General features: G+C 46.8%; 1 protein-coding gene across 1 annotated transcript in view; it reads left to right on the forward strand.

Annotated features, from left to right (window-relative positions):
• The window catches only part of FSIP2 (fibrous sheath interacting protein 2), a 50593-nt gene extending 31181 nt beyond the window's left edge, over positions 1 to 19412 (forward strand). The window contains exons 11-15 of the mRNA XM_070423239.1: positions 568 to 9980; positions 12507 to 12893; positions 15229 to 15326; positions 17003 to 17163; positions 19276 to 19412. Of these exons, the coding sequence (XP_070279340.1) occupies positions 568 to 9980; positions 12507 to 12893; positions 15229 to 15326; positions 17003 to 17163; positions 19276 to 19412 (10196 nt within the window). The remainder of the gene's footprint in view (positions 1 to 567; positions 9981 to 12506; positions 12894 to 15228; positions 15327 to 17002; positions 17164 to 19275) is intronic.
• The last annotated feature ends 8267 nt before the right edge of the window (positions 19413 to 27679 follow it).

Here is a 27679-nt window from a genome sequence, read left to right on the forward strand (position 1 = left end):
CTGGCTGGGATGGCCTTCCCTTTTTGTGACAACCTACAATCCAGGGGTTAGAAAACTACTGCCATGGCCACAAAGCCCCTACACTTCTGCAGTGAGCACAATCCTACTTCATTGTGTTCTTATGGCCGCTCAACTCCTTCGTTTCCTGAGTGACACACAGCACACCATGAAATGTTGTGACTCAAAACATGTCCTCAGTAATGATACGAGGTCCCCATATATCACTGTGGACATGCTAGGATGTAAAACTCAACTCGAAACTCATTTTTCTGCCCCAGAATTTCCAACTTCTTAAAGCCCGTAACTATCTAAGCAAGTCAGACATCAGCACTTGACTTGGAATTTTAATTCTTCATGGTTAATTTTCTCAACTTTCTGGCTAAAATTATGATTCCACAAGGTGGGAAATAAGTATCAGAAGAAAACCCAATTTCTTTCTTGACTAAATTTTTCTTTTTCTTTAGTGAAGTGTTCCAAAGGTGAAACTCATATGTAAATAACTATCGATATATTGAATTTTCCGTATTTCTCTTAATGCATGCTACAAATTATGTTTTCTTTTTGAAGTGCCCAGTGAGAAGATGTCGATTGTTTCCGCACTGTTAAAGAAAACATACGAGTCAGAACAGCGTCTAAGAAGCATATATAATGATTCTTCGCTTTGCCAACTTTGTGAGCATCTCACCGAGTCTGTCATTTGCCATTTAATTTCGAGCATTTCTGATGGCATCCGAGGTGGCAGAGAAAGTGCGAAGGCATGGGAAAGCCAAAATTCAGGATGTAACAAGATTATTTCCATTGATTCTCAAGTATTTGAAAACAGGTCGATTTCTATCGGAGAACTTGCTTTAAGTATTTCTGAAATCATTACTAAAATCCTTTGCGATAGTAACATTATAGAGCCTGACACTGCACAGCAAATGTTTTCTTTAAAAACAAAGTACATTTATTGCCCAGGAGTCACTGCTACTGACTTTGACCATCTTTTCCAGGATCTCCTAATAGGAGTGATTCACGTACTATCCAAAGTGATAGGAATAACTCATCACCTTGAAAGCAATGGGAGAAGTAAACCATTGTCCGTGCTCAGAAGCAATAGTGTGTCCATGGGCAACAAAGCAAACACCATGAAAAGACAGATAAGTTGCAGAAACTGGGAATCATCTACTCACCCAAATGAACATCTCATTCAAAATGAGAAATTAGATTACCTGGCATACAAGTTAGACAGTATCGTTGGTAGCCTGAAAACTCGTGAATCCAAAGAAGTAGTCAATAAGGTCTTCAATATTGTTTTAGATTTATTTTTACCAGATGAACGCAGAGGTGAGGCTATGGATTGTTATGAAAAAGCAAGAAAATCTTTATCGTCCTCGAGTAATAACTTAGGGCTCACCCCCAAATCCGTTTTTCTTCTCAATGTCGTGTGTGAGAAACTTATCAGAACGCTTTTGGAAAAATGCACAAACACGGCCTTTCTTGATCATGGCCCTCTTTCTGATGAAATGTCTGCGGAAGAATGTCAACTTTTAAAAATGCTTCAAAGTGTAGAAGACGAGGGCTTTAGTGACTGTAAGGGGGCCATGGGCTGTGAACAGTCCCAAGGAGATTGTATGTCAGATCTTTTGGAAAATCTGGCAGAAATGGATACAGATGTGTTGTCATCGGACTCTATGCTCACCCTCGTTTCCCACAGCTTGGTGAAGTCCCTGATGGACAAACTCTGTCACAATATTCAACTCCCTCACAGCCCGCCCAGTGCAAGCCCGCACTTGAAGGGTCGAACACAAGAAAGACAGTCGGGGCTTATCAAAGCAAAAAGGCCAGAATTAGCAGGATGCGGACAAGGTAAAGGCTCTGCCGGCTTCACCAGCTGTGACAGTCGCGCTCTGACCAGATCCCTAAATCTCTCCAGCATGGTCCGCTCCAAAACACAGTCACCACCGTTTGGCAGGAAGTGTTCAGTAAGCTCCTCTTCTGTGACACCTTGTAGGAGGCAGGAAACCGCCATCCATAGCAAGCTACACCTGGGGAGTAGGAGTACAGGTGTTTATTCGGCCACATTTTTGGAGGAAATCATTTCAGAACTGTTTTTCGATCTCTCCACTTCCCTGTGGGGCAAAAATGAAAGCATCACGGAGGCCCAGCTCAGTGAGATGAACACACTACTTGTCAACAACGTGGTGAGGGAGTTTGCGCGCGCGCAGATCACTGTTCTGCGGAACGTGGAGGAGAGACTGTGCTTCCCGCCAGTCCAAAAGGACAGGGTGCGGAGGGTTGTTGACTCGGTTTACCCCGACGTTTTGCAGAAATATCAATTGAAAGTGACCTGTGGTGTGAATCTGGCGCATGACAACTCCTCATTAGCAGGACAAATAGCGAACGGCATCCTGTTAGAGATCGTGGACCACCAACTCCCACCCTGCTTCCGGGAGAAGCTCAGCCCGAACTCCTGCTGCCCTCTCGAAGCGGGAATCATCCTGCAGAAACTACAAAGGACCCTGAGAGAATGTGCTTCCAGATCCAGGTCTGCGGGAGGCTACAGCACCAGGGTGTCACACTCCTTTTTAGAGGATATCATCAGGAGGCTTCTAGCCCAACTCACTGCTCCACCCAGTAAGGCTTCCCCTCTGGGGAGAAAAGAGTTCATGAGTTCAGATTTCAGTGAAATGTCTAACTGTATCATAAATAAGGTTCTATCAGCCATTTCAAAACACAAAATCTGGCTCACTATATGTGACAATCCACAGCTATGTGCAGGGAAAAACACCCAGAAGATGGTGGATTCTGTGTATCGGAACATCATGAAAATGCCTGACTCTCTCGTCTCAATCCAGAACAGCCTGGTGAGCCGAAGCCCAGTTATGGTGGACCGAATAGCCAGTTTTATTATCCAAGAGATTATTGAAAACCATCTTCAACCATTTTTGTGTGAAGAAGGTTTGCACCGTCCAAATACTCCACTGGATGCAGTATCGAACATGGTTAAACAGGTCCTCAGTGAGGTCACAGCGTCGCACAGACCCAAGAGGCCCTCACCCACAGGCGTTCCCCCTGACACATTCATAGGGGAAATTGTGGCCAGACTTGTAGCAAAGATATTCAGCTCCAAGCAGAACACTGACAATGAGCTGGAAAACATGACACAAAAAATAGTGAACTCGATAACCACCCACTTCGACAAAGCTACAACTCACATCCTCGGTGGCGGCAAGGGGGGCGCCTGCCCCTCTGTGGGCACAGACATCGTGGATGAGCTCGTGTCCTCTGTTTACGGAAACGTGTTACAGCAGCACGGGCTGGACCCTGAGGCTGACAAGAAGTCTGAAGACAGCGAGGCTTTTGTGGAAAACATCACCAATTTAACTGTAGCGGCCATTTCTGATTACCTTCTGCACCCGCTGTTCTCTGGTGATCTGTCATCTTCCTGTTCTATTTCCACAGCTGAGAACATCATCCAGGACATCATTAGTAACATCAGCAAACCCACCACGCCAAGCCCGAGTTTATCTCCGTATAATACCTTGCTGCCATACACGTTTTTAGAAGACATGATCAGAGTACTATTATCTAGAATCTTCTCTTCTGCATCCGACTTTGTTCCAAACACAGAAACTCTAAAAGACAGGTCCAGAGTGAATTTCAATGAAATTGCTTCAAATATAATCAGTGATATTAGGATGAAAATTTCTCAACATGACATCCAGTTCTCAAAAGATGATGAAGAAACCAAGTTTGTTTATTCAGAAGATGATGTCCAGCACCTCGTGGACTCTGTCTTCGAAAACATTTTACAAAACTCCGAGTCTCAGGAATCGGTTGAACAAAACATCAAAGGCAGCAACGACGCTCTCATCGACAGAATAGCAGGTTTCATCATCAAACATATTTGTCAACAACATCTTCAGCCGTTTGTGGACCAAAAGGCATTGCCTTCCCCCACAGACACTCACCCTGACGGCGAGTGGAGGCCATGGCCTCCTGCCAATGTTTACTCGGCAGCGTTTTTGGAAGATGTGATCTTTGGAGTTTTAAGGAAAATATTCCACAGGGTGTTGGGCATTGTGCAAACAAAATCAGCAAAAGACTCGGAAGATGAGCTTTTGGATAAAGCTGGGAAACTCATACATCTGATAGCAGAAGAGCTGTCCAGAGCCCCGGTCCGCATCCTGGAGAACGCCGAGGGGCAGTGCCGTTTGCCTCCGGTGGAGAGAGATGTCCTCAGCAGCGTTGTGGACACGGTGTTCAGCAAAGTGCTGCAAGAATATGAAATGGACATCCTGCCCGATTACGATTTCCTCAGTGACACAAAGACCTTGGCCGCAAGGGTGACTAAGAGCCTCCTGGCCCACACGTTTGATTTCCAAATCCACCCAAAGCTGATAGGAAAGCTTCGCTTTAAGTCGTACGCCAGCCTGAACGTCGATGTTTTGATAAAGAGAGTCCAAGGTTACATCACTAAATCAAGATTCCAAAGACAGGCGTCGACTATCTACACCACCATGTTGTCGCACGCCCACTTGGAAAAGGTGGTCGCCCAGCTGATCTCCCAGGTGAGCCCACTGGCCTCCAGCGCAGACTGCAAGGGCACTTCCAAGGCGGAGCTCAGCGATAACGTCATAAGGCTGATAAACGAAATCATGTCCATCATTTCCAAACACGCAATCTGCATTGTCAAACATGGCAGTGGGAAACAGAGCATGATCTCGGAGAAAGATATCCAGTCCATGGTGGGTTCCATCTACGCCGACCTTTCACGCTCAAAGCTCTATCAGTCTCTCACAAAGGATAAGAAAGGGATAAGTAAGATGCCTGTTTCGAAAATAGCGAGTTTTATCATAAAAGAAATATTTAACCATCATCTCCAGTCATTTTTACCCGGAGATAAAACATGCCTCTCAGCTGCGGTCGATCATGACGCTAAACAGAGAGCCACCGACGCTCAGCAAGGAAACTTGGCTTTCGTGGTGAACTCGGCTGCCTTCCTGGAGGAGGTCATCGCAGAGCTGCTATGTAAACTCCTGTACGCGTTCTCACACAACGTCTTGGCTGCTGAGCACCCAGACATAGTGAAAGTGAAAATTACCGACATTGTGACGACATTAGTACAATCAATTGTTCTGGAGTTCACCACGTCGGAGATTGTAGTTTCGAATTATTTCGATAATGATATGTGTTCTTCGGCAAGATACAAAGAAATGGTTCAAAAAACAGCCAACCTGACTTATGAAAAGATATTAGGTGAATACAAATCTCTGATTCAAGTCTACAAGGTTATGCAAAGTGACACGACTTCTTTCGGCAGGAAAATTTATCACTTACTATTGGAAGAAATTTATGATCATCAGATGCAGTCGTTAGTGTCAGGAGAATTGGTATCTTCTTCCTGCTCTTCCCTTCAAACCGAAAACATCATCAGAAACGTGCTGAATGTCATCACGAAGGCCGAACCCGCCACCCCGTGCATGACGGTGCTGCCGCGCGTGCTGTTGGAAGACATCATTCACAAGCTCATAGCGAGTATCTTCCCTCCCGCCCACACGGGGGGCGAGCTCAGGGAGGAAGGCGCTTCACCCGATGACGAGTTTGTGGCTGCAGCTTCAAAACTGACGGATGAAATTATCAGAGAGATTACGGAACACGAAATCCGTCTCGCCAGGGCGGAAGAGAATGCCGACAGTACCCAACTAGACATGATTGAGAACCTGGTTGACTCGATATGTAATAATATCTTGAAAAAATCTGACTTTCAAGCGGAAGTGCAAAGAGATGCAGACAGAAAAGCAGGCTCGTTCCTCAGCAAAGTCGCGGGTTTCGTTATGAAGGAAATTATGGACCATCATCTGAGGCCATTTTTACAGGGTGACGGGGGCTCTGCACTCACCAAACCTGGGAAAGAAAAGACTCAGACATCCCTCTACTCGGCTACATTTTTGGAAGACGTAGTGGTTGACCTTGTTCGCAAATTTTCTTCCCTCCTAAGTATTGCCGAAGAACCTAAGAAAAAAGGGATGTCGGAGACAGAACTTGTGGGGTTGGCTATAAAATTTGCAAATTCTCTGATAGGAGAATTCAGGAAAAGTGAAATTAAAGTTCTACCGAATGCTGAAGAAGTCTTTGCTTTCCCACCAATTGACAAAGAGACAGTGGATAAGATATCCAACTTTGTGTACGATCAGTTCATAGGGAAGTACGACTCCGGTGACATGCAGGAGGATGATAAAGGTCACGTGCTAATAGAAACGATTGCTGCATTAGCCCAAAAGGCAATCTCTGCCTTCAAAATTCAACCCCTGTTCTCAGGAGACTGGTCTTCCACCTTCTTTTCATTTCTAAATCCAGATCACATCACCCAAAGGGTTCAGCACCTGCCACAGAAAACCACTGCACTGAGTAGCACAGGCCTCAAAGGAAACCAACTTACTTTTTCAGAGCAATCATATAAATACACTTCTCCAACCTCAGTCCGGAAACACGTGTTGGGAACTTTGGAACTAGACAGAGGAACAGCAAGTAGAAAGGAAAGCGTCCAGAGTGAGGAGGCGCCCGTGAGAAAAGGCGAGACCCAAGAGCGTAAAGTCACCTCTCTAACTAGAACCATGAAGTGCAACCTGCTGAACCTGCTGCCGGGGGCAGCTGCAGGGCTGGCAACTAAAAAGAAAGAGAATGAAAATAAAATGACCATCTCAATTAAAAATTATACTGAGAATGTATCAACAGGTACATCTCCAACTATGAGTGTGAAAAGTAAAGATAGTCAGAAGTCAGATTTGACGGGAGCAGGTAAAAATAATGAAACTGAGAAGAAAAGCAGATCGGTGGCAACAGATGAAGAGAAGCAACGGAATGAGGCGTACACACAGACTCCAGGGGCTCCCGGTGAGATGGGGCGGAAGGAGGAAACGGTGGGACCAGATTTGGACACAAACCAACAGAAGGTTGACAAAACAAGAGGAAATGCATTGAGACAAGAGGACGAGCCCTGTCCGTTACCTTGGACACCCAGAGTGACAAATGCAGCGACCAACACAGAGGCCACACTAACCCCAAAGGCGAACACTGAGTGGAGAAAAAGCACTCTCCCGCTAGTCGATATAAACAAACATTACGCAGGCTATGAACGTGTCCAAAATGTCACTGAAAATATTTATGACAATATCTTAGAGACGTGTTTTGCCCCAGAATCAGATTATTCAAGTTTCAAAAAAACCCCAAGTGATACAGTTCATGTCACCCAAGAGGTCCGCAAGGATTTTGCCCAGTCTGTTTCAATGAAGGACTTACCCGTCTCGGTCGACAAAGATCTCCCTGCCCCGGAGAAGGAAGAAGAAAAGGATAACGAGAACGCGAGAGAGAAAGAGAAGCAGCGAGAGGGCGGAAAAGAGAAAGTGGAAGTGAAGGAGATCAAAAATGAACCCAGGAAACCCGACAGTGCTCAGGACCCACCGAAAAGTAAGCCTGGGATTTTCCCTGCTAAACTTTTAGAGGATGTTATCATCGAAATGGTTAACAAGTTGGTCTTTTGTGCCTCACCAGAAGCACAAACATCTGATAGATGCCAAAATGTCAGTGATGGCCAACATCAAGCCGACCTCTTCGACACAGCCATGAAGCTCATTGATTCGCTGCTGAAGGAGCTGTCCAAGGCTCAGATTAAGGTATTTAGGCCAGAAAAGGAAGGCCCGCTAGTCCCTCCTGGAGGTAAAGGGTCATCCGTTCCTAAAGGGCCTCCTAAGCAGAAAGAGCCAACGGCAGATGGAGCCTCATCTCCCACTAAGAAAGCAACGGGGGCGGAAATGTCCCAAAAGCAGAAAGTGATGAAAGAAATCCCTCTAAATAAGGTGTCTTTCCTAGATAGAATCCCGGCCATCGATAAAACATTGGTTAACAAAGTTGTTCACTCTTCTGTATGCAATATTTTGAAGGAATATAGGTCTCAAGACTCCCTTTGTCAGAATATAAAGAGCAACAAGGGAAATTTAGCAAGAAAACTGACCAGCACAGTGATCAATGAAATTTTTCAGCAGCAGCTGAACTTGGAGCCCAGCGATGAGGTCCCATCTTCGGCGTGTCTGCCTCTGGAATGTAAGGATATTGTCAAAAAGGTCCAGAAGGTGGTGCAGACAGCCAGTAAAGAGTGCCAGACGTTCTCGCCGTACGCCATCCTGCTGCCTCGCGAGTTTTTACAGAACATGATTTCTGCTCTTTTACATAAGGTTTTCTCAGTCGCACCCAAAACCAAAGCAGTCACCGAGGAGGGCGGGTGGCTCACAGAACTGGATTTCCTGCAAATGAAGTTACTGGGCACCATCATGACCGAGATCTCCAAGGACAAAGACATAAGCATTCAGTACGTGGAGTCCTTACATCCCAACGACGACGAGGTCATCCAGCTGGTGGCCCTTTCTATTTATGGGAACCTCTTGTCCCAGTTTGGCTCGCAGGAGATGATACGAAACTGTGCAGCCAGTGGCTGCAGAATCCTCTCCGAGACCATCGTGGAGCTGGCGCTGCGAGAGGTGTCCGGGAACCAGCTGCAGAGCTATTTCTCGGGGGAGCTGACCCCGCGTCAGTGCGCAGAAGTGGACAGCATCATTGAGAACATCCTCAAGGACGCCATCCGCAGCGCGGACACGCCCCAGCCCCGCCCCGCGCCCGCCCACAGGCTGCCTTACAACGTCATAGAGGAAATTGCCGTCCAGTTTCTGTCCAAGCTTTTATCTGTGTATCCCAACGTGGACAAGAAAAGAAACAAATCCCTAGAAACTGAAATGCAAAACATCATGTCCAAAATACTAACTTCCCTGCAAGAATTTATCTCGAAAAGTAAGATCCAACTCATACCACCCGCCAAGGCATTGGCGACTGTCCCGTTATCTGACAATGAAACGATCAAAAAGGTGGTCAATTCTGTCTACACCCGGGTGTTAAAGCACTCTGGCTCCCACATGTCCATCTTCAAGGACTTAATGGGGAAGAGCAATGTCCTCTCTGACATAATAGGCTTCTTGATGGTGAAGGAAATTTCCAATTCTAAATTTCAACCGCAAGGAGGGGAAGAAGTATCGAGCTCAGAACTGGGGCTGGAAGCTGTCAAAATTATGGAAAAGGTGGTCAAAATTGTTGAACTTAAGTCCCAGGACAGGTCTTCCTCCAAAAAAGGTTCCATGTTGGATGCCACGTGTTTAGAGGAAGCACTGGCCTTGTTCTTAGCCAAACTGGTAAAGTTGCCCAGTGCGTCAAGCAAAGATGCCAAGAACTTATCAAAGCCCGAGCTAAATAAAATTGCATCTCAGCTGACCAAATCTGTGTCGGCGGAGATTTCCAAAAGTAACATTAGTCTCGTTGCTGCTGACCCTGAGGGGCAGCTTTTAAACCCGGAAAGTGTCGAAATGATCTCTCAGATTATCGACTCTATTTACAGCAACGTGCTGATACAATCCGGGACCTACAAGGACCTTTACTACGACATCAAAGGCACCAACAGAGTCTTCCCCCAAAAGGTGGCCAATTTAATCATCGATGGTGTTTCCAGCGTTACCTTAGATACAGACACCGATTGCTCCAAGGATTCCCATGCGGACCACTTTGGAGATCTAGACGTGAACAGGATTGTCCAGAAGGCGCAAGAACACGCTTTCAAAACGAACGCTGACACGAAGAATGGAGCGCCCGATCAAAACACATGGGGAGAGGAAACGCAAATTAAAATCGTCCCCCACATTGGGAACAAGCCCATCAAAATAGATCCCGGCATTCTTTCACAACACTTAGCAGTGATTTCGGTAAAAACTGAACCTCTTGAGAAGCTTCAGATGGAGTGTTTAAGAAACACCGGGCACAGCATAGCAGAAGTGAGAAGAGCATCGATGCAGGGGAGAAGTTATTCCTGCGCAGACACATCCAATGAGGAAAAGCTAAAGAAAGAAAGACGCACCTCGCTGAACAGGACGGGGCGTCTGGACATGAAACCCTTAGAGGTAAGTGTGAACGCAGCCGCAGGCAAACAGGTGAAGAGTGAGACGAGGTGGCCGTGTGACTCTCCTCCCCGAACGGGTATTTGGGATGCTTTCTGGTGTCGCTGCTGCGGCCCAGCCCAACGGGGGCGTTGGTTGTGCTGGTTCAGCCCGACAGTCATCTGACTTCCTGGGACTTGGCACGTGGTGGTTCCCTCTAACGGTCTCGGGCCAGTGTTCCTAAGACAATCCGTTTAAACGGTGTTGCTCTGTTTGTAAACAGAATGGGAGCACAGGGGCATACCCTTCACAGTAAAAGCAGGTTGACTGCGGCTATAATCTTCATGTGAAGATTCAGAAGAAACACAATCTCGTGCCGTTCCTGCAGTTCTTACCGGGGATGTCGAAAGGCGCCTCAAAGGGACAGCTAGGCTATCAGGACATAGGAAAGTTCAAAAACGACCTAAAGTAGCTTTAATTGCTCAGACTTGAAGCTCTCCCGCAGCAGCAACCTGCTGGCTTTTAGCAACGTGTCCACAAACATTAGGCGACAAACTCTTAGATTACACTCGTTTCTTACTATCCGACTTTCATTCGCCTTTTCCAATTTCTTCTATCCTGCAAAGAAGTACACAGTTCTTCCCTCTCCCCGCTTTTCCTGGACACAGCAGCCCTGATGCTACCGCCCTGACGACCCTGTGTCCTCTTTCTGTAGACCTAGCTCTGCCTTGCCGCTCACATTCAAGCCCCACATACACGAAACCGCCTGGGACTTTAAAATGCCAACATGATGCCCTTGTTACAAGGAAACTATGCCCCTGAGGACAGGGGGTGTCTGGGCAGTGGGGTGACCCTGATCCACTGCACATTTTTCTTCGTTATCAAAGCCCCTGGTCGAATGGTGCTCGTTCATAGGACGACTAGGTGTGTCCAGGCATACAGTCTGTGGCCTGGAAAACTAGAGAAAAAATGGATAGGACTGTGCTCCCTGCCCTGCAGCCCACAGAACTCAGGCTCAGGGTTGGTAAATATGTTACCGAGGGCTTTCTGTTTTTATACCCAAATAACTGAGTTTCTCGTGGGCTGAGACACTAATTTCATCTCCTTTGTCCTCAACTTTTTGGACCAATCCTTTCTGGCTCAAAACGTTCCTGTTCCATATGGGTTCTCATCATGGCCCTAGCATGCGACTTGGAGTCTTCATCCATGTACAAGGACTCTCTCGGGAGTAAGAGTGTGAGCAGACAGTGGTGTAACACTACTCAAAATCAGTTTTTAATTATCAGTAGAATTCTCTGTCACAAATATTACCCTTAGTTGCCAGCTCTCTTTGCTGAAGTCATTTATAGACCAAAGAAAGCAGGAAGAGGCTACGTCAACCAAACAATTACCCCATCCTCTATCCTCTAAGGGGGAGAAAAGCCATCCTAAACATAAAACTTAGAAATAAAGAAGCAGACATAGCAAGCTCTGCTAAGACATGTCACCTGCACCAATCTGGGTACCAATACAGTCTCTCTCCGCACAGAGGAAGGAAAGACAGAAGTCAGTGAATTAGATCAGAGAACCAGGTGACTGTCAGCTCCACTACGGGCTTTACTTTCTGCTCTGAGGTGACAAATTCCCAGCACACGAGGCGTATACATTATTAAAACCACACACAGTAATAAATCTCACAGCCACATAGAATAACTTTGGATTTTCTCAACCACCGGTTCCCTCCACTAACACAGAAAATCAAAATGGATTGTTTTAATTTCCTAAGAAGGCAGTTTCTATATATTGTTACATATTCCTTTAAGGCACTATTTTCTGAAAACGGACTTACCATGTTGCAAAGGCATGTTGAGGTCAACGATTATTAACTTAAGTCAGTATAGAGGCTCTGTGGCATCATCAAAGACTACAAAAGTGGGGAAACTCTCTTATTTAATCATCGATATCTTTGAACTGTCTTTCAACGTGGAGAATGGAAAGTGAGGTTCGATGAGGGAAATGAGAGAAGAGTGGAGATGTATGTTCTAAACATTCTTTTGAAAAACATGTGTCCAAAGATCCAGGAGCAGAAGGATAAGGATCAAAATCAAAACGTTCACAATTTTGGTATTAGTCTTTTAAAAATCAAAATTAGATAATAACAGTTTTTTATTGGGGAAAGAAAAGGTTACTCTATGGTTCCTTATCTAGAATTTTTGAAAAATAGATGATCACAGCTACTTCTGTTACAAAACTTTAAAAGTAAGTGGATGAAAAGTAAAATACCAAGTTTAAGAAAAAAAGGACCTGCTATAGACCTTCTATACTTTGAAGTAAGTTATGGTAGATGAATATGATCTCCGAGTGTAAAAGAAGTTATGATAGACACCAAGTATGTCTCATAATTTCCATTTGGTCCTTAAAATGCTACTAACATACAAGTGAGTGGTAGGGAAGGAAACGGTATTTAAATTGAAAACGATAAATCCTATTAACATGGCTCTAAGACCACAGAACCATAGAAAAAGGGATGGAGGCACTTGTTTTTAATATTCTTTGTCACTTCAATTGCAGGCTGTTGGCCGAAATTCCTTTCAGAACCTAAGAAAGCCTGATATCACCAAGGTGGAGCTTTTAAAAGACGTTCAGAACAAACAAGATCTTCTCATCCGATTAGTAGTTCATGATATTGAAGGTGAGTCTGAAAGTCACATGGGAGAGGAGGCGACCACTGATGACTATGAATTTGTTCTGAGAGAGGACCTAAGAGAAGAAAGCTGTGAACTATGTGAGGACGACGCCACGGAGACAGATACGGAAAGCCCGGAGGCCACCGGAAAGCCTCCAGGAGGACCGACGGGGAGGGAAGTGAAGTGGCCCGCCGCCGAGGTGGACCAGCCCACCCGCTCCTCCATCCTGGCTGTCACCGACTCCTTCTGGGGGAATGAGCCGCAGTGTGAGGTGAGTGAGGAGGGCTGCCGGTGACCCGACATGTATGGGAAAGGGGGAGATCTGTCCAGAATACTCCTTCATTAGGCAGAGGAGAACACTAAAGTGGTTCCTGTCACTCGGGAGCCTGGTGATGTTCATAGGATAAGAGAAATGATGAACAGGCGAAGACATAAAACTCAACTGAGGGAACGCAGGTCACGGAAGGAGACCTGGGTTAGTTAGAGGCCCCGGGAGGACATAAAATGGAAACCATGTGGGAGAAATGAAAGCTAATTATTTATGTCTATTACTTAATAAGCTCCAGCCTTTATTGTATTTTAGCTAATAAACACTCATTGAAGATTCTATGTAGAAAAGCCTTATGCAGGTAGGATATAACCAGAGGAAGGGCCAAGGTAGGAAGAAAATAAAAGATCCACACAAATTCAGATGATCTAGGTTTGAATTGAAAATTATTTGAGGAAATAATGGCTCAAAACATCCCTAATTTGGGAAACGAAATAGACATGCAGGTCCAGGAAGCCCAGAGAGCTGAATGGAAGACCTGAAACAATAAAATTCCTTGCAACCTCCTTGACATCAGCCTAGATGTTATTGTGGATCTGACCACAAATGCAAATGAAACAAAGGAAAAAAGGAAAAAATAAACAAAAGGGACTACAACAAAATAAGACTTCTGTACAGTGAAGGAAACCATTGTTAAAACAAAAAGACAGCCTAGCCAGCATGGCTCAGTGGTTGAGCATCAACCTATGAACCAGGAGGTCATAGTTTGATTCTTGGTCAGGGCGCATGCCCAGGTTGTGGGCTCAATCCCCAGTAGGAGGTGTGCAGAAGGCAGCTGATCAATGATTCTCTCTCATCATTGATGTTTCTATCTCTCCCTCTCCTTCTCCCTGCCTCTCTGAAATCAATAAAAAAGAAGACAACCCACTCACTAAATGGGAAAAGATATTTGCACATCATACATCCAACAAGGGGTTAATATTCAAAAATATATAAAGAACTCATGCAACAATAAAAAAAATAACCCAACTGAAAATGGACAGAGGATCAAAATAGACATTTTTCAAAAGAAGACATACAAACGGGCAATAGGTACATGAAAAGATGTTCAACATCACTATTAGAATTGCAAATCTAAACCACACACCTGTAGAATGGCTATTATAAAAAAGATAAGAAATAATAAATGTTGGGGAGAACGTGGAGAAAATATAACCCTTGTATACTGTCGGTAGGACTGTAAGTTGATGCAGCCACATGGAAAACAGTATGGAGGTTCCTCAAAATATTAAGAATAGAACAATCACATAATCCAGCTGTTGTTCCACTTCTGGATATTTATCTGAAGAATATGAAAACACTAATTTGAAAAGATATATGCACTCCCTATATTCATGCAGCACTGTTTACAGTAGCCAAGATATAGAAGCAACCCACGTGTCCAACAATGAATGGAGAGATAAGTTGTGGCTACATATGTATGGAATACTATTCAATAATAAAAATAATGAAATCTTGCCATTTTGACAAAATGGATGGACCTTAAAGGTGTAATGTGAAATGAAATAAGTCAGAAAGAGAAAGAGAAATAACATGTGATTTCACACATGTGAAAATTTTTTAAAAAATTAAAAGCAAAAAAAAAAAAAAACATAAAGAAACCTAACAGATGCAGAGAACAGATAGGTGGTGACCAGAAGTTAAGAGGGTAGGACTGGTGACAGGGGTCAAAGGGGTCGATTGGATGGTAATGGAGAGTAACTAGACTTAATGAGGGTGATCACTTTTTAGTGTATACACATGTTGAATTACAATGCTGTATACGTGAAACTTGCATAATAATATTTTTAAAGAAATGTTGTTGTATTACATTAGCAAAAGTCAAAATATATTGTGAGTAATGTTCCCAGTCATAATAGCCTTTTTGGAGATTCAGAATAAAGGTATTCTCATAAAAGGTATGGCCATGAAATTCACATATGACTTCCCAGCAAGCAGATGAGAGTGCCACTCACAGTGACTGACCTGGTAGCTTCTGAGATTGACCGGGATTATATCTATTCCCTTTATTTTTGAAGCCAGTAAAACCTGATTAAAATACTAGTGAAGTGCAGAAGTGGAAAGCTAATATTCTTCAAACATCGTGCAAGGTTTATCTTTAAAACCCATTCAAACTCCTACATTAAAATACCGTCTTCACTGAGCCACCGCCCACGGATTCCATTGGAAAGAGACATTTTCATCAGAACGATGGGTTCGTCCATCTTTCCAATAATCCCTCAGGCGCGCCCTCACGCTGTGCATGTGAGTGCCTGACGCCTGGGTTCCACCTTTGCAGAAAGAAGACGGGGAGTCCACGGAGCCGATCCACCACCTCATACACAGGATTATGAGCACGTCGTCCTACAACCAGGAGGACCTGGGCTCACCTGCCAGGTACGTGGCCGCAAAGCAGCACGGGAGGAGCCATCGGAGGGGAAGGGCTGGGTCGGGAGAACGGGCCCTGGTAGAGCCACGATGGCGCCGTGGCTCAGTCCCAGGCCTTCCCTCCCGGAGCCCCCACGATGGCTGCTCCCAAAGGCCTCCCCTTCCCACGTGACCCCCATGTTGATTCCCGGGGCCTCCATGTGTCTGGGCTCACAATGTCCGAGCGTCTTATTTCCCTTCATTACTTGTTCTCACCGGGGACATAGGCCCCCGGTCCCAGCGGCCTCTGCAGTGCCTGCCGAGGCTGCCCGCTCAGACCCCCTGCCTGTCCGCACGTCCCTGCGACCGCCTGTAAGAACCACCCGGGGAGAGAAGGGCCGGGAGGGCTGGAGGCTCCCAGGTGACGGCTAGGGAGCACGGGAGTTTGCTGAGCGACGGGAAGGATGGACGGCAACTGCATGAGGAGGAGACACCAAGTCAGGCTGACTAGAGGACAGAGCACAGCACTTACTAGTTAGACCTGCCATCTAACTGGTAACCAGGCCTAACGCGGTTCAAGTTTATCTAAAACGGCTCTAAGTGCGCACACAGGCGTGCGCTGCAAGAGGCAGCGTTCTCCGTTGTGGGAGCGCAGTGGGTAGGAGGAGAAAGAGATTCCTGTTGCCCCCCCCCCGACCCCCAGCACGAGGGAACTGTTTCTTCTGGACACTGCCACTCACACCACTTGGGGATGTTTGCTCCTGGACCACGCGTGCCTTTTATTCCTGCGCGATGGTTCCTTAAACACACATACTTAGTCACGCAAGCACCTCCCTCCTGCTGGTAGCAAAGATGAGGACCCGGCACGGAGCGAACCAAATCAAAGCCAAGTTCGGGCAGGTTGGGAGCGGGAAACTGCGGGCCTTTGTTTGCCAGGCAAACAGCTGCCGACACAGCAACGGCACAGGAGTCCGGAGGCCCGCCCAGGGCCAGCAGCGACCCAGTGAAGGCCCAGTGAGCGAGCGAGCGAGTGAGCGAGAGCCACATTCACCCTGGAGGGAAATCCCACAGGGTGCACTCGCCCTTCCCCGGCGTGTCCTGCACCAGGCGCGGTCCGGTTGGGTAGAAAGAGCCCAGATCCCGGTTCCTCCCTTGGGGTGGGAAGGGTAGGTTTCCACTTGTCGGCAATATCCCGGCCTATCCTAGACGTTCTGAGGGATGGGAGATGCTGCCGTCTCCCCTGAACAGAAGCGCAGCCGGGGTGGTGGCTGGATGGTCTAGGCCTGGACACCCCAAGGCAGTGGATGGGGGCCCCGGGCAGGAACATCCCAGGGGCAGCCAGTGCCTGCCCACCTGAGAGCAAGGGGTGGGCCATCGGCCGAGGGACACACTAGCTCTCCTGAGGTCCTGGGTGAGGGACACACTAGCTCTCCTGAGGTCCTGGGTGAGGGACACACTAGCTGTCCTGAGGTCCTGCGTGAGGGACACGATAACAACTCTTGGGAAGGAAACATTTAAGTCAATCAAGAAGGTGGCGGGGCGGGGCAGGGGGGAGAGAAACACAAAAAATAGGCCCTTGTACTTGCTGTTGGGAATTTACAATGGTACAGTCGCTGTGAAAAACAGTACGACAGTTTCTCAAAAGAAAGCTAAATGTGGAGCTACCGTACGATCCAGCAAGCCCACGACTGGGTGTGCGCCCACAGGACTGAGAACGGGCGCCCAGAGTTCGTGCCCAGCAGCGTGGAGCACCATCCCGATCTGGGAGCCACGCACTGGGGGACGGTGGAGAGAGAACACGTGGTGCACCAGGGACGAGGCTCGGACTCGGCCTGTAACAGGGAGGAGGTTGGGCACGCTACAGCACGTGTGACCTGAAGACACGGCTAAGTCCGTCACGAGAGGACAGACACCACATGACTCCACGTCCGTGAGATACTTCGTGGCCAAACTGGAAGGAGAAGAGCGGCTCCGGGGGTGGGCGCGGACAGTGGGTGTTAGTCGCTGAAGGGTGCGGGCACCAGCTGGGAAGGTGAAACGTCCGGAGAGGAGGGTGGTGACGGCGGCCCGGCAACATGAACGGTTTCAGGGTTACACGGTGTGTGGGGTGGACTTCGCCAACGTTTGTGAAATGGGGGGAGCCCACTGAGGAATCACAGCCGCCCCTTTGGACACGCAGGGACCTGGTACGTCGCATTCACTTCCACGGGAAGAACGGCTGACAGCTGTCCTTTCGCTGAGTAATTCCTCCCCCGGTCGGTACGCAGACCTTGAAATGCTTTTTCCTTTGCTTTCAGTGAGACCAAGGACTGTGCCCCAGAGACGCCTGCTAAAGTATCAAACGGTGAGATTTATTTTTTTTAACTTAAATTAGAAAGTATTCAAAAGAGGACTTTGTCTACTGCTTTGATCAATAGTTCAGTTATCAAATCTGAAATTGATCCTTTTTTCTTAATTTCTCTTTATTGTTGAAAGTATTCCAGATGCCCCAGTTTTCCCCATTTTCCCCCATGGACTGCCGTCCACCCCACAGCGGCCCCTCCCAGGCCTCCGCCGCCCTGCTGCCTGTGCCGCGGGCTGTGCACGTATGCACAGAAGCTCCTGGGTTCGGTTTTGGTGTGGTTTTTGTTTTTTTCTGTGAGCTTGAACTACTTCTGGAAATATGATCCTACATCCCTCAGGTGTCCAAATGAGCCCGTCAGCTTGTCTTGTCTGAAGTGCTGTCACATTTTCTTAATGATTTTGATGAGGAATATGATGCTGTGAATCGACATTTCCCGTGGAGACCCAGCCACAAAATGAGGGTATATCATACCACAGTTTCTATCCAAGCCAGAACCCAGGACACTAGGATTTAACAATTTTTTGAGAGGTTATTCTTCCTGTGGCTTAGCCCTACAAAAATGGCCCCCACCCCCCCCCCCAAAAAAAAGAGGAGGGGCTTTTAGAGCTAAGTTTATTTGCTGACATCATAATCTAACTAGAATGGAACTCTCTCTTTTTTTTTTCCAAAATACACTTTTATTGATTTCAGAGGACAGGAAAGGGAGAGAGAGACACATTAATGATGAGAGAGAATCATGGATCGGCTGCTTCCTGCACGCCCCACACTGGGGATCGAGCCCACAATCCAAACATGTGCCCTGACCGGGAATCAAACTGTGACCTCCTGGTTCATAGGTCAACGCTCAACCACTGAGCCACGCCAGCCAGGCATCACCTTTTCTTTTTTTCAATCTCTCAGTGCCAACTCCTTAGAACATCTGTGAAGATGTTTTGATTCTCTGTTTATTGAATTCTCAGAGAATCAATACAGTTCTAACAGCCCTGCCTGGTGTTGCTCAATGGTTAGAGCACCCACAGGTCAGGGATTTGATTCCTGGTCGAGGGCATGTACCGAGGCTGCAGGTTCAATCCCCAGCGCTGGCTGGGGCAAGTGTGGGAGGCAACGAATCCATGTGTGTGTGTGTGTGTGTGTGTGTGTGTATGTGTGTGTCTCTCTCTGCCTCCCCCCTACCCTTTCCACTCTCTCTAAAAACCAACGGAAAAAGTATCCTCGAGTGAGGATTAACAAAAATTACATGTACATTTCTAACGGGGGTAGCAGGTGCAAGAGACGAAGAGCTATGCTTACTGCTATGCGGCCTTGACACTCTAGCCCAGGGGTGGGCAAACTTTTTGACTCGAGGGCCACAATGGGTTCTTAAACTGGACCGGAGGGCCGGAACAAAAGCATGGATGGAGTGTTTGTGTGAACTAATATAAATTCAAAGTAAACATCATTACATAAAAGGGTACGGTCTTTTTTTTTTAGTTTTATTCATTTCAAACGGGCCGGATCCGGCCCGTGGGCCGTAGTTTGCCCACGGCTGCCCTAGAGTGTGTGATGCCTGTGAAGGCCTGACCTCTAACCACGGGCTGGGTGGGCAGCATGAGGGTGTCTGAGAAATGCCATGTTGCGCTTCTGCTTTGTCCACAGAAGCCGCCAAGCCCAGCGCTTCCAAGCCGGGGTCCAAGATGCTGGCCCGGGTCACGTCGGTTCTGTCCAAGGTGTTTTCTCGCAGCAGCAGCAGCGCGTCCAAAGCCTCGTCGTCCCCGCCCCAGGCTGAGCGCTGAGACTTTTATACCCGAGACTTCTAGACTCACCTCCCGTTGAAAATAAAGTGATTTTTGCAGCAAAACCCCGTGTGAGCGGAGATGCTTTGTAGAGCATGGGGCCAAGGTGAAGGGCGAGAGAAAGGAGTGGGCGTGGGTGAGAGAGGGTCCGGGAGCTTCTCGGGGGGCCCCGTGGTCCAAGGAGGGGCTGGCGCTACGATCACCTGGAGCCTCCAGAGGAGGAGACCGGACGTGGCCGGAGGGAGGGCACCCTCAGCCCCGGGCCCAACAGCACGTGAACCTGAAGGTTTTTCTGTTAAATGTTTGGAGGAATTCGTATCAAAGTAGTTAACAAACGGAGGTGAAACTGGAGCGGAGTCTACGACCCCGCTATACAACTGCCTGGTTCACTGTTACAGTGGATGTGGGTGTGCAAGTCAGGGTATTTACACCAGACAGAAGGAACCGGCTTTCCCCCGAAGATAAAACTTCATCCTTTCATGCTAGTGATATACCTCCTAGGCAACAAGACCCCAGTGTGGCTAAAGCACCACAGAGAAGGAAGTGATCACTTTGTATAAAATGCTAGAGATGCATAAAATGACCCCTGGGACTGACAAAAACCCTGTTCGGACACAATATCTTTGTGGATAAAATACCATAAAAAAGTCATGGGTCAGTAAAGTTATTAAAGCCTTATGTAAATATTAAAGCCTTATGAAAATAGATAGCAAGGCTCTATTTCTAAAAATAATAAAAAGTAAAGAGAAAATTTAACAAGATGGAGAGCTAATACAGTGATAAAAGAGCCCTGGCCGGTGTTGCTCAGTGGATAGAGCATCAGCCTGCAGACAGAAGGGCCCCGGATTCGATACTGGTCAAGGGCGTGTACCTTGGTTGTGGGCTCCATCCCTAGTAGGGGGAAGAAATTTTTCAAAATCAGTTAACATGGTACTTTGTGATTTTAGCATGTTTGCCCCTAAAATCTAAAGATCTTGTTTAAAAGATCCAAGAAGGTGAACAAAACAAAAGAGAGAGTCCATCACATCACTGCCAGCCCAACGCTGACTCGGGAATTTTAAGGAATGTGGTATCTTCTTTTGGATCTAAAATTTCCTTGTAGGAGCCGGTGCTAAAAATTGAAGCATCTGAGAAAATTCTGTTTTACCAAATTGCATTTTCTTTAACAAAATCAGTCAGTGAGGTTGGGACAGGACGCTCCAGAGAAAAAGATGTGACTATATAGTAAAACGTTTACATCCCAATGAGAATGAAGTTATTCAATTAGTAATTTATTCAATCCGTAATAATCCCAGACATTATTTAACACTGACTTCTAAGGCATTCTCCTCTCAGACAACCATCAATCCTCTTCTCAAAAACTAAATCAACTGTTTATTCATTTTTTTCTTCTTTGTTGGTTCTTGTTGTTGTTAATCCTCACATGAGGATATTTTTCCATTGATTTTTAGAGAGAGTGAGAGGGGGAGAGACAGAGAGAGAGACATTAATGTGAGGGAGACACATTGATTGGTTGCCTCCCACAGGAGCCCTGACCAGAGCCTGCAACCGAGGTACATGCCCTTGACTGGAATTGAACCCGGGACCTTTCAGTGCGCAGGCCGACGCTCTATCCACAGAACCAAACCAGCTAGGGCCTGTTGAGTCACTTAATAAATATATTTTATCTTCCCCTTTATGCCCAGAATTGTTCCATAAGATATAAATTCAGAAATATAAATTCAAAGGCCCTGCCTTTAGATCTTGTAAATAATGTCTATAATCCAGAGTGCTGCGGGCACTCACAGGGCAGGAGGGAAGGACCTCGGTCAGCCTCGCTGGACATCTGATCTGGTGAAACGTCACCAACAGTAGACGTGCAAAAGCACAGGACGTTTTCCATTAGTAAACGGCGCAGCACACAGTCAGTCTACATGGGATTCGTGCAGAATTGCTGTGACCTGTTTTTCACAACTACATAGTAATGGTGGCGAGACGCAATATTTTCACATAACACGTGGTAAAAGGGGAAGTAATGCTTTGGGGGAAATAATTGACCAACCATCTGTAGAACCAATACCAGCAAACTATGTCTTTCCTGGGCCGGTGGCTCAGCTGGTTGGCGGGTCGTCTTGTACAGGAAAAGGATGCAGGTTAGAGTCCCCGTCAGGGCACATGCCTGGGCTGTGGGTGGGCGGGACACATACAGAAGGCAACCCATCAATGTTGCTTCTCTCCCCCCCCCCCCCGCACCCCTCCCACCTCTCCCTCCCTCATTTTTCTCTCTAAAATCAATGAAAACATATCCTCAGGTGAGGATTAAATAAAAATTAGTAAGCCCTTTAAATATTTTGAATTCTTTGTTTTAGTGTTTTATTTATTCTGTATCTGGCCTTATTTTTTATAAATCCAGTTTACTTAAATCTTCTTTAAGCCTTATTCTTTTCCATTTTTGCTTTTAACTTAGTATTCGAAGACACTGTAACTTCAAATAAAAAATCAAAAAAAGTAAAAAAAAAAAAAAGTAAAAAGTCCTAATTGCGGCACAGAAACTGAAGCTCTGAAACAAAAGTGAATTCCGCCCTTGAATGACAGTGACTTCAGATGCGCCGATGTGACGGGTGCCCCCCACCTCCTTCCGGAGCCATTAGTACCAAAGGGCTGCAGCCAGACCCGTTTCCGGTGAGACGGTGAGATGGTGAGATGGTGAGACGGTGAGACGGTGAGACAGTGAGACAGTGAGACGGGGGCAGAGGAAGCCCCCTCCCTCCTGCCGCTCCCCCGAGGTCAGGCCTGGCCTCAGCTGCCATCATGAGGCCGGAGCCATCGAGGCACCGAGGTGGGCCGTGGTCACCTTCCCTTTCCATCAGCTGGTGCTGAACAGCTTCGGCCGTGGAACGGCGAGGACAACCCCCTGACAGCGCTGCCGGGGGATAATCAGTCATGAAAGGGACGCCCAGAGAATTGGCTGATGGGTCCATCTGGCTCTGCCCTTCCGCCGCCTCCTGCTGCTTTCGACCAGTCGCCTTGGAAACGCTCCTGTCAGAGCTGAACCCGTTCCCTCTGAAGCGATGGAGCAGGACAGGGTGCGGTCAACTCCCAGCGAACCCCCAGCAGGTGACACAGAGATCCTGTGCGCTTGGCGTTGGCGGCCTGATGCCGCCCCAAGGCGGGTACTGTAGGGAGAATTCCTCGTTTGCTCCAGCAGAAGCGTGGAGCGAGGTGTTGCTGTGACTGTGTTTCCCGGTTTCATTACAAAATCACCGCCTGGTCATTCAGCCAGGAGTCCAACCAGAGGGTCTGGAACCACAGGGCTGGGGGGGTCCTCGCTGCCACTCTTGGGGAGGTGCTCACAGAGAAATTTTTTAAACGATTTGTGATTTTTGTTTGTTTTTAATTTATCTTTATTGTTGAGAGAATTACAGATGTCCCCCTTTTCCCCCCATTGACCCCTTCTGGCCCCCCCGCCCCACCCCCGTCCCAGGCCTCCCCACCCTATTGTCTGTGTCCATGGGTGACGCACACATCAAGCAAGGTCTTGGGTTGATCTCTCCCCTCCCCTCATCCCACCCCGTCCCTCTGAGACGCCTCAGTCTGCTCCTGCTTCCGTGCCTCTGGGTCTATTTTGTCTTTGGGCTCTAGCTCCTGCGTCTGCAGAACTCCGTCTTGTCCTGCCTCAGGTGCACATGGTCCAAGCTCAGTAACCGCTACCTGATCACCTGACAGAGACACTGACAACGGCTTCCCGACAGGCGGGAACACCGCCCGGGAGGCATCTACTGCCGCCCTCCAGGTTTCATACGAGGAGCAGACCAGCTGCTCAGTTAGACACCGGAGGACCAGGTTCTCACTGGGTCTCTGGCTGCCCGGGAACCACCCTCCTCCCATCTTGGTTCCTGTCCTGATCAGCACCTTCCCCTGCTTGTCCTCCCCTGCTCCTCGACGCGCCTCAGCCGTCTTCCCTCATCATCACCTCCCCCCGCAGACAGGAGTCATTAGTTATGAATTTCTAGCCATGTGACAGGTCTGTTATTTTACAGTCATTCTCTAAGCATTTCTCAGAATAACTCGGGAAATGTGGTATAATTCTAGCCCATCTTACAGAGGAGGACACTAAAGCTTTCAAGGGGCTAGGTATGTTTTCCAAAGTCTTTGAGCTAAGCAATAAAAACAGAGTTGAATGATTTTTTTTACATGCTAACTGTTAAAAAAAACAAAATTAGCTTTGTTGTGACGTAATTTTCAGACCATACAATTCACCCATTTAGGGTGTACAATTCAATGGTTTGTGTATATTATATTATTTTTTACTATTTTAATGTTTTTATTGATTAGAGAGAGAGAGAGAGAGAAAGAGAGAGAGAGAAAGGATAAACATCAGTTGGCTGCCTCCTGCATGTGCCCTGACAGCGAATAGAACCAGCGGCCAATGGGTGCATGGGATGATGCTCAACCACTGACCCACACTGGCCAGGGCTAGGTTATTTAATTGTGGTAAAATATACGTAACAAAATTTACCATTCTGGCCACTTTTTTAATGCATAATTCAGTGACATTTATTATACTTACAGTGTTATACAACCATCAATACTCTCTATTTATAAAACACTCTGATGGCCCCAAGTAGAAACTCTGAAACCACGAAATAAACTTCACGTGCCTGGGCCCTGGCCAGTGGCAACCTCTAATTTACGATGAATTCTGTCAGTGGATGTGCCTCGTCTAGACATTTCCTGTGAATGAGGTCGCACAGCCTTGGTGCTTTGCGTCTGGCTCGTTTCATGCAGCATAGTATGTTCGAGGTTCCTCCACGGGGAGCATGTGTTAGAACTTCATCCTTTTCGTGGATGAAAATCCTCCCATTAGTGTGCGTCTGTGTCTCATTCATCTATTCATACTTTGATGGGCACGTGCGGTGCTTCCACCCCTAGACTATGCGAATAATGTGGCAGTGGACACCGATGAACAAACGTTTGTTCAAGCACCTGCTTTCAGCGCTTTGGGAATACTCTGAGAATTGCCGGGTTCTGTGGTAAGTCTATGCTGTTGATTGGGAATCCCCAGAGCATTTTCCATAGCAGCTGCATCGTCTGGCATTCCCTCAGCACGGGAAGCACTTAATATTTCTCTCTCCCTTTTTATAATGATAACCATTCTCCTGGGTGTAACGTGGAATCTCACTGTGGTTTTGATTTGCATTTCCCTAATGAGCAATGACACTGCACCTCTTTTCAGGGTCTTCTTAGACATTCGTATATCTCCTTTGGCAAAATGTATATTCAAGCTCTTTGTTCATGTTTCAATTGTGTTGCTTGTCTTTTGTTGTTAATTTATATTAGTTCTTTTATATTCTAGGTATTATATCCTTTTCAGATATATGATTTGAAAATATTTCCTCCTATCCTATAGGTGGTCTTCACACTTTTCTGATAATGTCTTTTGATGCACAAATTTTAAAATGTTGATGTAGTACAATTCTTCTTTGTTGTTGTTGTTGTTCATACTTCTGGCATGATACCTAAGAATCTATTACCAAATCCAAGGCATGAAGATTTACTCATATGTTTCCTACAAAGAACTTGGTGATTTTAGCTCTATATTTAGGTCGTTAATCATTCTGAGTTATTTTCTGCATAGTGTGTGACTCGGTGGCCCAACTTTATTCTTTTGTACGTGGAAATCCTCCTGTCCTGGCACCATCTTTTGAAGAGACTATTTTACTAATTCAGTGAAATTGGTGCCCTTGTCAAAAATTAATTGGCATGAATATATGACTTCATTTCTGAACCTTCAATGATATTCTACTGATCTATATGCCTGTTCTCATGCCTGCGTCGCAGCGTTTTTATTACATCGCTTTGTGGTAAGTTCTGAAATCAGGACGTATATGTCCTCCAATAGTATCCTTCTTTCTCATGAGTGCTTGGCAATTTGGGGCTTCTTGCCATGTCATTTGAATTTGAGGATCAGCCTTTTTCATTTCTGGGGAGGGGGAGAAGCCATCGGTATTATGATGTGGATTGTGTTAATTCCGTAGATCATTGTGTAGAATTGACATCTTGACAATATTGTCTTCCTCTCCAAGCAAGTTACTTTGTGGATGTCAACAGAATGATTCTTGAGTTTATATGGAAAAGAAAAAGGTCCAAAATGGCCAATGCAACATTGAAGAAGAAAGTCAGAGAACAGAAATTACATTCTCTAAAGCTATGGAGCAATCAAGGCCGTGCAGTACTGTTGAAAATACAGACAAATAGATCAACGGGACAGAATAGATAACCCAGAAGGAGACCCAGACAGACACAGTCAGCTGACCTCTGACCGAGGGACGCAGACAATGGAAAAGGCACCACCTTTTCAACAAATGCTGGAGAGCGAGTGAGTGTCTGTGCGAACCCATGGATCTCGACCGTGACCTGAGACCTCTCACAAAAATTGACTCAAAATGGATTGCAGACCTCAATGCAAAACCCAAAACTATAAAATTCTAAAAAAAACACAGGAGGAAAATCCAGGTTACTGTGGATCTGGACAATGTTTTTGAAAGTGGATTTCATTACATTTAAAACTCTCTGCAAAAGACACTGCTCAGACTGGACGGAAATAGTGGCAAAACAAATATCTGAAAGAGAACATGAATCAAAATATAAAAATAACTCTCAAAAGTCAACAAGAAACCACCCAATTAAAAAGTGGGGAGAAGATTACAACAGACTCCTCACCTGAAGGTACACAGGTGACAGATGTGCATGTGAAAACGCTTCACATAGTTTGTCGTGAATTAATTGTGAATTAAGCAAAAATGAGGTCCCACCCACCACACAAGCTGCTGAATACTTTAATTCTTGAAGCCACCCTGCGGTGGTATTCTGTTGTGGAGCACACACAGACGCATACAGACCCCGATTAAATATTGGGATGTGCGGGAGCAGATGGGAATACGCACAAAAGGAAGAGGGGCTCCCCTACCAGACTGACAGTGGAATAAAAGAGGGTGAGATCACCGTGTGCTTACAAAGAGGGCCCAGCCTGTCAACGCCTTAACGCCCGCCCTAAACATCTGCTCTTCACCAAGGTCTTCAGCGACTCAATCAATAGTGAACATCATTATCCAAAACATCGCCGAGAATTAAACAAGACATTAAGCACCGTGTGCACAGGGACCACAGCCCTCCTGCTGAAGTTTGGGCTCCCAGCCCAGGGGGACACCAGTGATGAGCACATAAAGGTTTTTTGTTCAAACACATTGTGCAGTGACTTCCAGCCCCGGCCTGACCTTCGCAAGGCCCTGCAGGTAGGTGTCCTCCCGTCTCTGTGGGGGCAGCCGTGGCTGCGTGGGGGGTCTGGGCCAAGATGTGGAACCCGACTCAGATCGGCCAACGAACCCTTCCTCAGAGTAACTTAGGGTCAGCACTCAGAGTCCAAGAACCCGTCTGAGTGCTTCTTGAAAAGCAAAAAAGGAAACGCCAAAGCTGGGAAAGAGTGGGCGCTCGCGGTGGGTGATGGCAGATGAAGCTGATGCTCAGAGGGAAAGGGCAGCGGGCAGCCTGCACAGAAGCCGCCTGACACACACACACACACCCCTACACACACACACACACACCCCTACACACACACACACCTACACACGCACACACACACCTACACACACACACCTACACACACACACCTACACACACACACCTACACACACACACACACCTACACACACACCTACACACACACACACACACCTACACACACACCTACACACACACACCTACACACGCACACACACACCTACACACACACACCTACACACACACACCTACACACGCACACACACACCTACACACACACACACACACACACATACCTAGACACACACACACACACACACCGCCATGCTCCAGCCCTGTCTCAATTCCCCGGCCTCCACTTCCCTCTCTGTTTCGGGGAGAGCTTTTTGTCAGGGTCCTTAAACAAGATCCCGTTTTACAAGGCACCGCAGAGGTTCTTTTGAATGTATATCCTAAGGAGTCTTACTTCCTCCAGTCCCACTGCTATCTGTGAAGACTTTTCAAAATAACAATGGCAGGGCCCAGGGGACCCAGCGGAGGCCCAGTGGGGAGGCTGAGGGTGCTGGCCTTTTCGCCACCTTGTGTAAGGCCTCGCATGTGATTCTGACGCGCAGCCAGGGTGGAACCACCTGTGCTATAGGTAAACATGGAACAAAAGGCAGCCCGTAACCCATGCTGCAGGGGTGTTGGGTTTCATTCATACATTGGCCGTGGTTTCTAAACGAGAC

Source organism: Myotis yumanensis, unplaced genomic scaffold (genome assembly GCF_028538775.1).
Source record: "Myotis yumanensis isolate MYYU_CA2020_CCGP unplaced genomic scaffold, mMyoYum1.0.hap1 SCAF_8, whole genome shotgun sequence".
NCBI lineage: Eukaryota > Metazoa > Chordata > Mammalia > Chiroptera > Vespertilionidae > Myotis > Myotis yumanensis.